The 14,405-nt window shown below is 45.1% G+C and overlaps 1 protein-coding gene across 2 annotated transcripts in view; it reads left to right on the top strand.

The window, feature by feature from the left end:
• The window catches only part of clint1a (clathrin interactor 1a), a 34,608-nt gene extending 20,203 nt beyond the window's left edge, over window positions 1-14,405 (top strand). The window contains exons 4-12 of one of the 2 annotated variants that reach the window (XM_088604118.1): window positions 1,202-1,310; window positions 2,495-2,659; window positions 4,126-4,306; window positions 4,781-5,009; window positions 5,831-5,930; window positions 6,755-6,832; window positions 9,146-9,417; window positions 10,939-11,146; window positions 12,300-14,405. In XM_088604118.1, coding sequence (XP_088460244.1) covers window positions 1,202-1,310; window positions 2,495-2,659; window positions 4,126-4,306; window positions 4,781-5,009; window positions 5,831-5,930; window positions 6,755-6,832; window positions 9,146-9,417; window positions 10,939-11,146; window positions 12,300-12,637 — 1,680 coding nt within the window. In that variant the 3' untranslated portion in view covers window positions 12,638-14,405. Of the gene's footprint in view, window positions 1-1,201; window positions 1,311-2,494; window positions 2,660-4,125; window positions 4,307-4,780; window positions 5,010-5,830; window positions 5,931-6,754; window positions 6,833-9,139; window positions 9,418-10,938; window positions 11,147-12,299 lie in introns of both variants that reach the window. The other variant, XM_088604117.1, reaches the window with a different exon arrangement.

Here is a 14,405-nt window from a genome sequence, read left to right as displayed (position 1 = left end):
CTTGTCTGATGTCCTGGACAGCTTTCTTGTGATGTGGAAAGATGGTGGTTGTGGTCTTGGAGCTTTTCATTGGATTGATGGATTTTGTGGAAGATCTGCTATTTTTCTGCCAGTCCTCAGAAAGAGAATGCAAGAGTGACTAACTGGTAATTGAGTGAATTAGAAGAGTTTCTCTTGTGTGAAACAATTTTATGTAAAAGCAAGCTTTCCAGAATTAGGAAAGTGATTTCTTTTAACTTAAAGCTACTTTAATGTTCTGGGACATTCGGTAAAGAAAACTAGTGTAAATAAAGGAATGCTCACATTCGAAAAACTGATCACAATTTTTAGCCTTTATTGTGAAGGTGTAGACGGTATTACTGACACTGCAGGTACCTGAGTATTTCTATAATGCTGAATTTTTCTTGTTTCTTTTTTTTTTCTATTTTCTTATTACATTTTTCAAATGCTTACCACAGCATTTGGTGGTCAACCTTCATTTTACCTACAGGAACATGTACATTAATTGAAAACATCCTCGGTATATAGTACAGTGTAATTTAGTTTCCTGTTTGTATTAGTTTTGCTGTTCCCTTGTTCCTTTAAACCTTGCAGATTTGCAGCATTGGCATCAGTTTAATAAACTTTGAAATGTGCGTCGTACGATCCCTGGAAGCTCGGTGTTCTACCGAAAATTCAGTGGCCCTAATTTAAAAAAAAAAGATCTGAAAGTTAAACACGCTGCCTTACTGCATAAGTATGAGCAAGGCAGTCTTTCACATGCTAGCGCTGCATCTTTCTTTTTCAAAAGACCCTCTATACAGATACCAGCGAAGACTGCTTCTGCCTTGTGGATTAATTTAATCAGAAATTCATGACGCCCCTTAATTGTATACACTTGGCTTGCAACGGGGCCTGCCTGCCCTTTCAAACGCGTGCGTCTTCTCAGTAGAGGGCCATATTAGTCAGCGGACTTAGTTATGAAATTATGTGCAGCTGGTGCAAATGATGCAGCTGTCAGTTTTGATTAGACTGCAGAAAGGAGTGAAGAAAGAGAAGACATCTGTAGAATTGTTAACATTCTCCGCTCTGGGTATATTTGGAATAAACAAGCTTATGGATCCTGGCTGCTTTCGGCTATTCGGGGGGGGGGGGGGTATTTGCTCTGGAAAAAAAGTGTTCTTTAAAAGTATATGTGTATTTTTATTCTTCTCCTTCCCAGTCCTTACTGCTGCTGGCATACCTCATAAGAAACGGGTCAGAGCGAGTCGTGACGAGCGCCCGAGAACACATCTATGATCTGCGGTCGCTGGAAAATTACCATTTTGTAGGTAAGCATTAAAGGAAAGACAGGGGGGAGGTGGGTGGGTGGCAACTGGAGAGCAAATTACAGCAGGAGCCCAGGTTGTCAGTCACTCTCGATGCCTTTCGCTGATCAGATCCCCTGCACCAATTAGAATGTGCTCGTTGTCAGCTGTGTGGAGTGTGCGGATTCTAAGAAGGGGGACCCTAGAGTATTAATTAGTGAAGGCAAGAAGTCGACTGCTCGGACGTGGAAAATGGGAAAGCACTGGCTCAGTGTTGAACGATTGTCTTTATACAGCGCATATATCTGTTTTTTTTTTTATTCCATTTAAAATGAAGTACCACGAACGACGTGTCTCGGGTCTCGGGGGGGACCCCACTTTCAAAGGTATAACTGTAATTGCACAGGGAGAGGAAGGTCGGGGCGCCTGAACGCCAAGCGATTCTGTTACACGTATCTTATCAGCGGCAAAGCGGACCGCGTGGCATGTAGCAAGAGAGATCAGCTCTCTGCGGTTGTAGTAGGCCCTCTCCCCCCTGGAAAGAGAAGCGCCAGGGTGGTCTTCGGAAACAGAAGACAATCGGTGGGGGATAAAAAACGGGGGGTCGTAGATATTCCTCAAGTTTTGTTTTCGTGTGCCAGAGAGTTGCATTAACTCCCAGCCGTTAGGTCCTGCAGGTACCTGTTGCAAGGCCTTTTCTTAAGTGATCTCGCAGTTTTGACAGAGTGGAGGGAGTAAAAGCCCCCCCTGGTCTGGGATCCCTCATGCCTTTTCACAGGCTGAGCCAAGGGAACGATCGCAGTGCCTTTAAAAAGGTTTGCTGAAGAGCAAAGTCTATTTCGCCTCCTGCTGTGACATTGGAGCAATGCGATGGTCTCTGGTTTTGATTACAGTGTCGTCCTTAAGATTAATGGGCGAGTTTAAAGCACAGACACAGCGGGAGGTGCTGGCTTCTTGTGATGGTGTGAAAGCAAGCCTGGAACGCACCCTGTAGCGACAGTTTTATGTTCTGTTTCATATCATATGTGTGGGGGGGGGATCTGGACAGTTCTTGGAAAGGGGGACCCAAGAAGAAAAAGCGTACTGATCCAAACTCTTTTTAATTCCGCAATCATATCAGGTTTCCAATGAGAAGCTGTGAATGTTTTCACGGGGGGGGTGAGTTTTCATGCCTTTAATTGAATTTTTTGGCCTCCTCTCTTTTCTAGACGAGAACGGGAAAGATCAGGGCATCAATGTGCGACAGAAGGTAAAAGAGATGGTGGAGTTTGTGCAGGACGACGACAGGCTCCGGGAAGAGAGGAAGAAGGCAAAGAAGAACAAGGACAAATATATCGGGGTCTCCTCTGACAGTTTGGGCGGGTTTAGATACAGTAAGTAATTAGCGCTTCAGTGAGTGGGAAGGTGGATACCTGGGAAATCAAGAACCTGGACTTCGCTTAACTTCTTAAACCTAAGAAGTGTTTGTTTTTTTCAAACCCCTTTTATAAATGGAAGCTCAGGCCAAGAGTTTCTGGCTAAACCCTTGCTACGCTTGCTAACTCAGCATCGCGTGTTGATTTGAGCTGGCCGAGTGTCCAGACGGCCATGTCCGCTGGAGGGTTGAAGCAGGTGGGATGCGTATTGGATACTCTGCATTCAAAACCAGGAGGCAGTGGGTGCACACAGAAAAAGAAATACGAAAAAGGAATTGTGCAGGCTAAGAGAAATGACTTGGATGTATATTTGCAAAGCAGTGGTGTCTCTTCCTCCTAACACACCAGCAGATCTGATGGCAGCTGGTTCAGATGAGTTCTTGCATATCGCTCCTTAGTCCTTCTGATTTTTCCCTTTTTCCCTGCAGATTTCCTTATCCAGATGACTGATCTTTTGATTACAGTTGTCTTGATTTTCTGTGCTAACACTTTTATCTTGTCATGCAACCGCGTCTGCAGGGTTTAAGTTCATGAAATGTGCTTTTTTTCCCCCCTGCATGTAACAAGACATCTTTTAAATTATGGCCTTTCGGATCTGTTGTGCACGTATCTTCTCAAAAAAAGATGAATGATCCCGAGTTATCAGAAACATCGGAGACTGGAGTTAACACAAACACGATTTGTCATTTGTCCTTTAATCTGATTATTTTTTTTTTTTAAAAAGCAGAATTACATCAGCCATCATATGTGCTTTGATAAAATACTCTGATTTAGTGGTAAAATTCTTCATGGTCTGGCGTGTTCTGCACTTGTTTAATGAATCTTGCTACAGGAAACCCTTTTAAAGCGGAGGTTAGCGCTCGGCATAACATAGCAGCACTGTCCTGTAATTCTACTGGGCTTTTGACTTGTTCAGTTTTATTTTGAGCTCTTGGGTCGATCACACGCGTTCCCCAGTGTCACCTATCTGAAATATTCAATGATTCAGCTCACTCCTCCTGCCTACAGTCCATTTTCTGACCAGCCATGGTACTGTGTCAGATAGGGACGGGGCAGGGTGTAGCCAAGTGGGCCAGAGCCACAGAGAGCAAAGCGTGCTCCCCGAGAGCGTTTGGCCTTCGGATTTCCTTCTGAAGTGCTCTTTGCAGATTCCCCTCCCTTGGTGAATAAGACAGAACCCAAGTCGAGGCTGCTGTGCTTGAGCTTGCAGGCTAACTTGTGGCTCTCTTAGGTCCTTCACCTGTTGTGCAGAGTCCTCGATCCAGAAGAGCTCGGGGGGCTTTAGCTGGCCTCAAAACCACTGGGTGTTGAGTTTACAGGACAGTAGAAAGGCTTAAAAAACCAAATTCCATATTTCTGTTTTCTTTTCCGTTCCCCCCCCCCCCTCACCCCACACACTTGTTTTGTTCTCTGTCCCCGTGCAGCGGGAGACCGGTATGACTCCGAGCCCAAGTCGAAGTGGGATGAGGACTGGGACAAAAACAAGGGCGTGTTCCCCTTCAGCGAAAAGCTGGGCGAAATCAGCGACAAGATCGGCAGTACGATCGACGACACCATCAGCAAATTCCGCAAGAAAGACCGGGACGACTCTCCGGAGAGATTCAGGTACCTTCAAGAGAGGTTTTGAAGAATAGTTGTTTTAAGCCGTCTCTTTTAGAAATGAATACAGGAAATTAAGCAATTAAAAGCTAGCATGTAATCAAGATTTAATTTGAGAGGATTTGAAGGAGCTGACCTGGGAGATCTGAAGCAACAGAGCAGGAAACAGATCTCCCAGCTATGAAAACTCCAGAAACGTAATATAGTGCTGTAAATGTACAGCAAGGCTGCAGCAATGGATTCCTAATTCCATTAGGGTTTTTCTGTTCCTGGCGGGGCGTGCTGAAGTCGGACAGAGCAGTTCTGATTAAATTAGACGCCAAGGTCCGTTGCTGTTTTGTCGACGCGCTCGGTGTCTGAGCACCTTTTAGTGTCATTGCCTGACGTCGTCATCCCCACTGGCCTGCGAGCCCTTCAGCTGCAGCGGCTGGGTCCTTCCCACCTTTCACGTTGCGCCCCTCCTGCGTGTCCGCTTCACAGTGACAACGAGGACGACAGGGCGTCCCGAAACGGGCGGCCTGGGAAGTCGGAGTTCAAGGACGAGGAGGAAACGGTCACGACCAAGAGCATTCACATCACGCAGGCCATGGAGACCACCACCACGCGGAAACGAGGCGGGGTCCCCTCCAAGACGGTGGACCTGGGGGCGGCTGCGCACTATACGGGGGACAAGCCCAGTCCAGACATGGCGGTGCAGAGCGCTAACAAGGTACAGAGGGAGGCCGGCCACTGCCGCGTGAAACGGGAAACATGGTAGAGCAATTGCTGCAATCCAAGTCTTGTATGAGAACTTTGTCCCTTGTGAGAAAGACTTAATCCACACTTTAATCCCTCTGTACTGGAGCAGAAAAACCCTTTTATACCACATCACTGAATCTTTGCAGACTATTCAGCTCTGAAAATGCTTCAGTCTCTCACACACTTTCACCAATGTCGTAAAGTGTGGGAGGTGATCCCAGGAAACAAACCGAGCTTTCAGAAAGAGATAATCCTTCAGATAACTTCACGAGTACATTTCTCATTGCCCCAGCCTCACCAGTGCGGTCTCGTTAGACAGCGATCTGACAGCTGTCCTGAAAAGGGTCGTTTATTTATTCATCCCCTTATTTCTAATGGCTGAGACCATTATTGTTCGCTCCTGTCTTCTGTACTTCAGTAATGTTTGCGTGATGGATTGGAAGGCAGTGTAGCAGCGCAGAGCCTGATTACAGTCATCAAGTTCGGAATACGTTTGCCATACTGTACTAATTGGCTCAATAAGAATTATCTTCAGAATCAAGTCAAGAGAATCTGTGTAGTAATTTCTATATAATTAATAGAACAAACAGTTGTGGTGTTGGGGGGTGGGCTGATGGAGAACTACCTGTCTCCTTAATCATTGGAGTGTGCTGACTGATGCAGACTTAAACATTAATTCTGCCTGAAAGCCTTACACTGCCATCTTGTGACTGCTGAAAGTTACTGAAATGTTGTCCCTGATTGATATCCGAGGTGTTCTCAGATCTCCCTGTGTTTTCTTTTCTTGTGTAGTCTCAAGCAGCAGGCTCAGCTGCCACCCAGCCCCCCAGCGCTGGCTTGGTTGACTTCTTAATGGTGGACGCCGTGCCATCCAGTCAGCCACATCCCGCAGGTACAAATCAGCAGGATCTGTCTCTCCCGTCTGGAACTTTTCATGTTTGTCCGTGAACCTACAAACCACGAAAGCAACAAATGCTGGGCACGCTTATAATACAGCAGTTTCTGAAAATTGGAGAAAAAATTTGAAAGAAAAAATGGTGCTGTCATTGCTATCCTGCATTTTTTTTTAGTCTTGAACTGGCTTAATTAAAGAAACAAATAAGACAGTGTAACAGTTTTACCTGGAAGTGTTCAAGCCTAAATATGTATGAGTTTAGGTTTTGTTCTAAAGGTTGGTTAAAACCCCTGATAATCTCTTCCCATGATGTTGGGATCGCTGGTGTTCTGTATTTTTGGTTGTTGGGTGCTTGCATATATTTTTTTATAACTCAGGCATCGGAAGAAGAGTCTCTAGGCAGTAAGGCTAACTGCAACAGATGGAGCTGAATGTCTTGCAGCAGTAAGACCATTTAGCTGTAGCACCAGATGTTGAAACAGTCCCTTGTGGGGCTGGAGTGCTGCACAGATGTGCTGTCCCACCCTACTGACGTTTTTCCCCCGGCAAGCTAAACAGATGTGTTATGTCTCATCACATCTTTCCTACATACTTTTCACATCTCTTGACCAGCCTTTGCGATAATGGCTCGTCAAGCAGACGACACCCACACTTCAGCTGCCTCTAAGCTTATCAATAATGCTGTATCTCCTTTTTTTTTTCCTGTGAGCTGCAAGCACATACTGTAGAATTAAGCCTAATATAGACAGAGATGAAATGATAAACATAGCTGTTACCAAATTGTTCCAATTCACACGGGTCTGTTTTTTTTCCTCCTGTAGGTGGAAACACAGACCTTATCGGAGGGTTCGCTGATTTCTCGTCACGAGCGGCTTCTGCTAGTTTTCCTTCAGGAACCGGTATGTCAAGCATGAGTTGAGACCTGCTTTCCCTTGTCATACTGTTCTGCAGTTTTAGTACTGTACTGTTTGGTACAGTGTAGTTTTAGTACAACTGGCACCAAAGCTATATTTTTTGTTGTAGACTCCTGTCCCATTAACATGTTTTCTAACATAATCAAACTGAAAAGGAGTTGACCCTCTTGCAAAAGAGGTGTCTGGATTAATAGATAAGGCTTAGAGAAGATAATAGCATAAATGCATGGGCTTTGAAAAGGGTGGGTGGTGTTGGTTGACAGCACAGGAAGTGTCTTGTAATAGTGATTCAGTGCTGAAGATGCTTCATTTGCAGGTCTTGTTCAGTGCAAGATTGTCATTGTGAGTGATGAAGATAAAAACTGCCTGAACGCCTGCCTGTAAGGATGTGGTGACACGGATGTCTGAGAGGCTGCATGGGCTTTGAAAAATGCCCCGCAGTGCTGTTTTACACGCGCGTGAACGAGCCCTGCATTGGCCAGGTCCTGATGCTTCAAGCCTGTGCAAAGGCAGCGCTGATGATCTCTGAGCAAAGATGTCAGTTGACGCTGGGCTGTTCAGTCTTGTCCTCATTACAGCAGAAATGCACCACTGACACATCATTGACCTTGAGGTTCCACTTTCAGCGAGGAAATGTGGTTGAAGAGGATTTCCAATGAAGCTGTGCGGTGTCCCTGTGATCCATTTAAGAGGTGCTTTGGAATTCTGCGGTTGTTTATGTTCAGTTTTACCTGGGCTGTGTGACTGGCTGTACACTCTCCTTACCAGTGTATAAACACAAGAGTGCCAGTTGTTGAATGGAAATGCCATTGATGCCTGAGTTTGCTAGCAGAAATACCAGACCATTTTTGGCGACACAAAATGGTTTCGTCATCCCTGTGCCTTCCAAGAGCCCTGTCTTCCCAACACGGCCTCGCAGAAACTCCTGAAAAATGGATGAGGCCGGGGGAGCTGTCCAGATGGAGCCTCTACCTGCCAACGGTAATCAGGATGGACGGCGTCGGCTCCCGTTAGACACGACTCGTCTCCCCCCGGCACCCCTTTCACAGCACCGCAGCGGGAAAGGTGACGCACGAGGAAGAACGCCGTCCGGACCGATGTGCTTGTCCAGCTTCGCAGAACCTCTGCCGAGCTGCCTCTTCACAGAACCCCGGGATTCGCTTGGTGGTTTGGTCACGTTCTGTACACCACCGCCAGCTCTGTGTTTTTAGAAAGGACGGGCTGCTGGCTTTCTTCTGTTCCTTCTCTAGATGTGAAGGTGCCTCCGGTATGCCCTGCGGTCCTGGTCAGAGTTCAGACTGCAAAGAACCAGCAGGAGATGTCTTTTGTCAGACCGGTTCAGGATTCAGTCCCATCTCCCTGAAGCCTTATTTGCCCAGCATCTGCCTCAGATAAGCCATGCACCTCTGACACTCAGCGGGAGATGATGTACTGAAGCACCTTCTGTTAAAAGCCATGAAACTGTGGTTTCTCCTACTGGTTTACAGTGATTTTTATTTTTGAAGTGGATATAAAAATATCAAATATAGGGAAAAGAGGAGCTTTGTTCCTGATTGCATTTATGTAGTGCTTTTCATTCAAATGCACTTTTAAGTATTGGACGGGGGGGCCCACTTCACTCACCACAGAAGGTGCAGAACCAGCTGGATGATCATTCCGAGCCAGCAGCCCCAGTATGCAGCAAATCCGATGGAGACGTGAGAGATTGGTTCACCAATTTAATGAAGGAGGAACTTCTGAGAAGACAGTACAAGCCCAGAGTGGAATTTAGTCAGGGCATGTGGGTTAACACCCTTACTTGTTCAGAAAGAGCCATTTTTCTTTTAAGTAGTGAGAACCTTGTCGTTTAGGTGGGTGTGGGTCAATCAAAGGACACCGACTACTACAGCACATTTTTCCTGGTTACTATCCTGGTGCTTTGGTCTGGGGGGATTTCTACTTCAGAAGAAACAGTGCCACCTGCTGGCCCTTGGATTCCACCTGCAGCAGTATCCTGCATTTCTTAGAGGTCTCCTATCCTAATACTGACCAGACCCGGCCATGCTCATGTTCTGAGATCTGATGATCAGGCTACAAAAAGTGACCTGTGTGCTTAACTGAGTGAAGCATTCATGCTTTTTTGGTTAAAGGTGAAAAGACTAAATTTAGTATGTAGTCTAAGCACTAGCCTTTGTCATTTTACATTCCTTTGATTAGTCCCTGATGTAACAAGTCTCTAATATAATTCCAACCTTGGGTGGCCCTTTCCGTTCTTTCTCACTTCTATTGGACACCTTTTCTTTTTGTTTCCAGGCACAGCAACCAGTGGGAATGGCGAGTTCGGGGACTGGAACGCCTTTGCCCCCGGCCAGCCAGTATCTGCCCCCCAGCCTCTGAGCTCCACGGGTGGGGATCTTTTTGCCAGCATGCAGTCCCCACCCACACCGGTGCCCTCCACCCCATCCAATGACCTCTTTGACCTTATGGGCTCCTCTCAAGCCACCATGACCTCCTCTCAAAGCATGAACTTTGCCATGTCCAGCACACAGACCGTGGGCGCCAGCACAAACCTCCCCATGTCCAGATCACAGGTACGGGCTCCTCTGCCACTGCAGCATGGCCTGAACACTTTATCTTTATTAACAGTGTCCTGTATTTCCACTTGTCAAATACAGGTTTAAAATGTGTCATTTGCGCCGGTAAAAAAAATGGTTCAGTTATTTTGTCAGTGCAGTCAGAGCACGACTGCACCAGTACACTTGGTAAGAAAAAATGAAAACAGATGGCCATTTCTTACAAATTGGCAGGGTTTAATATTCTTTAAAGGTTTGTAACGCAGCGCATGTTTTACATGCTGCACTCTCCACGTATGAAAACCCTAGCTGGCAGTGCAAATTGAAAGGGAATGAAGGATTTGGGGAGGAAGATGGAGGGTTAATGTACAGCGAGTCCCGTCGTGGTGCCAGATGTTTTCTCCCAGCATTCCTGATGGTCCTCCTCGGGGACGCCCGTCAGAGGGAGGGCAGAAGGAAATGGAACAACTCTGAGGCAGAAAAGCATTAAAATGAAACAAAAACCTGGTGCAAAGATGCTGTTTGCATGTAATAAGGTTGACCTAGTTTTAAATTGCAAGTTTTTTTTATTTTGTTTGTGGCAAAAAGAAAAGTTTTGTCTTCTCTCAATTGATTGGATTTGACAAGGAGTAGAAAGCCAGTCTTAATTTTACCATACAGTGAAAAAAAATGTCGCTGTAGATTTTCGATGCTTTCAGTTTCCTGCAGTCACTCGGCTTTTTCCAGTTATATTTATAATTCCCCTATTGAGAGGTTTGCTTCATAACAAAAGGCTTGGAAACTTTTAAAGAACTAAAACCACAATTCTGTATGCTATAGTACCTGGGGGGTAATAATCAAATTTCAATCTATTGTGCTTTTGAATTTGTTCAGTTCTTCTGATCATTCTCTAGGTGTTGGATGGCATAAAGAAAATATACTGATAAGAGTTTTCACAGATTATTGTATATATTTAAAATTAACTATGAGCATGACTTTACTTGAATTTTATTCATAAAAGGACCTTACATATACTGTACGTCCTTCTTTTCCCAGTTTAAGACTCAGTTTAGTTTAGGTTTCATGCCTGGTATCAGAATTAATATAGCCTTTCTCTGGTTAAGGTCCTGATTTTTCTTGTGAGAAGCTTTGAAAGTCCTGATTGCTGATGTCAGGAAAGAATTTCCTCATGCATTCTACATTGACAGGCTGGAAGAATGCAGCCTTTTTAGTCTTAGAGCAGAGAACACTAAGAAGTGGACCTGATTCATGTATTCAGAATCCTGAAAGACATTGACAAGGTCAGCAAAGTGGACATGAACCAGGAGACACAGGTGGGAACTGTGGAAATGCATTTAGAACCAAGAATGGGAGGTAATTCTTTATGTAGAGGGCTGTGGGAGGATGGAAAAGCATCCGCTTTAATAACAACTGTGTAACCAGCAACTTAACCTACCAAGGGTGCAACATGGGCCCTATGGCGTCCTTTCAGATGGAACCCCTGCGATAAAACTGCGGTCTAACCTGCAAACCTTTTTATTCCTCTCTTGTCTTGTGAAGCCCTTGCAGAACCTAACTGGGCCTCTGCAGAAGCCTGGCCCAGTCCCAATCCAGCAGATGCAGGGGGCTCAGAAGCCAGGAGCCAAGGCCTCCCTGCCTTCCACATGGTCAGACCCCAGCGTCAACATCAGCCTGGACTTCCTGTGTCCGGGCATGCAGCCCCCCAAGCCCTCCCAGCCATCCCTGAACACCATGATGCAGCAGCAGGGTAAGAGCCCCTGGCCCACTGAGGATAGTTTATCTAGCCAACCAGGTAGCGTCTCTGAAAACCACGTGGCTCGTATTTTAGTGCAAGATGCCTGGATGCTCTTACATTTGCCTGTTCTTGAGACTGCAGCTCCCTTGCACACTAACACAGCAGCAGTCGCTGCACCTTGTGGAAGTGTGTTTCAGTAAAACAGCTGTATGGCTGCCTGGTGACGTGACTTGAGAGCTGCTGGATAGGAAGTATAACCTGTGTAGGTTAGCAGATCAGTATAGATTATTGATTCACTTCAGTGGTTTTCCCCTTCCCCCTGTAGAGCTACTCCATTGGTCTGCTGGCAGCAGTGGAGTGTTTTTGTTTGTCCTCCTGTTGTTAGTCGGACCCATATGTGTGCGGGGGACACCCCTGGTGTAGGGTGAGCAAGCTGCACGTGCTGGATTTAAGTCTGCACTCTCGGGACGAGTCGAATGTTCACATCGGCTTTCTAGATGGAATTCAGGCATCTAATGCATTGCATGCGGTTTTCCAACTGCGTCTCTAAACAGAGATGCCAGGCAGTCCCTTGGTGCGCTGTCTTTCGGCCCATCCCACTGAGGGATTTCATCGCAGTGGCAGGAAACCGAGCCTAGCCTCTCTCTGGGACCTTCTGTGCAAAACAAATACAGTAAAAGCCATCTGGAATTCTGTATCTGTGTCTCCATGAAATATTCTCTTTCAGTTAATCTGAGGCGATTCTGGGTTATATTTGTGCAGGCACAGGGGATCTTCCTAGTGATTCATTTTCCTGCGTCGAGTTGAGAATTGTTTTTGTCTTTTGCGGGGGCAAGGGACTGTAATGTGATTTAGCAGTGCACTCAGTCTCGGTGCATAACCGATTTCGCGTTTTCGAGGCTTTTATTTTAAATTGCCCATAATCAGAGAAACATTATTAGTATGACTGTGATGAGGAGCAGTCTGTGGGTGTTTTTTTTTTTGCCCTTCCAAGTTCAGTGCCCTCTTATTTTTAGCCCTACATCTTGAAATGGGAAATTAACTCAAAACATTTTTTAAGCAGTTGTGCAGTCAAAGCACACTTTCCCGAGGTTGTGACAGTGGCCCAAACACATAGGAGCTGCAGTTGTTCTTTAATGTGTTTTTTGAATGTCTTTTCTCACAGGTGTGCAGCCGCCCATGAACGTGGTTGCCCAGAGCTTTGCGGGCATGAACCTCAATATGCAGCCCTCGGCGCTGCCCGGCAGGCCGCCCTCAACCCCTGTGATGCCAGGACCAGGCATGGCTGTGGGCATGGGCCCTGTGGGCGTGGCTCCGGGCCCCGTAGGTACAGTCAATCAGGGAATGATGAATATGAACATGGGAATGCCCCTGGCAGGAATGGGGGTGCCAGGCTCCATGGGAATGGGCATGCCAGCAGTGGGCATGGCAGCTGGCATGACCCCGGCCATGGTGCAGCCCAAGCAAGATGCCTTTGCAAATTTTGCCAACTTCGGCAAATGAAAAAAAAAAAAGTCTGCGCAGATGAGCAGTTTTCTGAATATACAGTGATGAAGGAATATAAGAGCTGCACACAAAGAGTACTTGAAAAATATCAAATGCCGTCACCCGTCTTTTCCTTTTTTGTATATTTAAATTGGTTATAACCAAGGACCCGTTTGGTTTTTTTGAAATATATGGAGGCTAATTTTGTATAGGGGCAAAAATGCGTATATGATCATATACTGGTACATTACTTTACAATGCAGTCTCTGCTAGGTCATCCCATTGGCAGCAAGTAGTTTGATTCATGTGAAAGCCAGGGGGAAGACAGCTTTACTCTCCTGACAAAAACACATAGCAGAGGTCCAGGAGAACTGAGAAGTCAAGTAATTCTGATTTTTTTTTCTTTCCTTTTATCCTTTTGTTTCCTGTCCCCACCCTCGTTTTTTTAACCTGTGAAATGTCATTCCATATATAACCTCGCATTGTCCATCGGTCAGACAGTGAATCAAAGAATTATGATGGTCAACTTTGTAAATATTTCTTTGGTTGTGAAAACGAATAAATTATTGCATTGCTGAAGAATTATTGAAAACGTATCAGGATCCAGATGGCAGACTTAACAAACAAAAAACCTTAGTATCTTTAATGATATTGTCACCAGAGACAGTCTTTTAACATGGGCAAACCTTTTTTCTGCTAGTTTACCATGCTTAATCCTAATGATCTTTGTACTTTATACAGTAATCCTGCATTCTAAAAGTAGGCTGTTAATATGAGAAAAAAAAGGAATAACTGAAAGGCTGTTTTAACTACAGGGATTCTCTGTGGCCTTTCTGATGGGTTTATTTTTTTAAAGTATGATCAGATTTTTTCATCCAAATAACAAATAACTGTAGTTTTAGAAGAAGCAGTATCCCCACGCTGGGTTATTGGTCTTTACTTTAATACCGGGGAACTGAGGGCCAGTCAGTTGCCTTTACATTGCCGAAAACGACCTCATCAAGGAAAGGCAACATTCAGTATTTATCACCGGCCATAATTGACATCCACAAAGTATATATGTACAAAAATATTTTTATTCCACACCCCAGATCCTCATTCAGTTTACTAGGTTACGTTTGGGTGGGTTTTTTTAACATGAATTATGCAAGTCTTTGTAACCGAAGAAGGAAGTGTGTGATTTCTGGCTGTCCGGACAGAGTGAGCCCAGGGGTGGTGGAGGTTGTCAGTAAGGGAGCCGTGCACAAGCACAGCTGGACACCCAGAGCACAGGGTGGGGGCACAGGAAGCTTAGCTGTGTGACAGAGACCTGTCGGGCCATGGGGTGTGTGAAATCAGACCTACACTGATGGGCAAAGAAGGTTGCACGTTGTTTGGTTTTTGTTCAGAGTGTATAAAAGCTTGTGTGTCGTGTGAGCAGAGGCATTTTCAAACGCTGTTGTGTACATGGCCACAGACAGACCAGCCTTCCGTCAGTTTCCAAGGCATTATACATTAATAAATGACCAAATGTTTATTTTTTTTAATATGATTATTCAAGAGGGGCTAGTTATTTTTTTAAAATATTTTCAATCACGATAGTTCTGTAACGTTTAAAATCTGTGGTGTGTGCTTTTAGGGGTGGGAGCGTTACTAAAAATAAAACACTATTAGTTATGCAAATGTAAAAGGAAACGAGAGCCTCCTCTTTCTTAAACAATGGAAATTTCTTTTCAATCCATTACAAGTCTGTTTTGATTGTAATCATAATGATCTTTTATGTATAACATTAAACAGTTAATTAAAA

This window comes from Lepisosteus platostomus, chromosome 13 (assembly GCF_059453375.1).
Source record: "Lepisosteus platostomus isolate fLepPlt1 chromosome 13, fLepPlt1.hap1, whole genome shotgun sequence".
Classification (NCBI taxonomy): Eukaryota; Metazoa; Chordata; class Actinopteri; order Semionotiformes; family Lepisosteidae; genus Lepisosteus; species Lepisosteus platostomus.
This window is presented reverse-complemented; position numbering and strand designations above follow the sequence as displayed.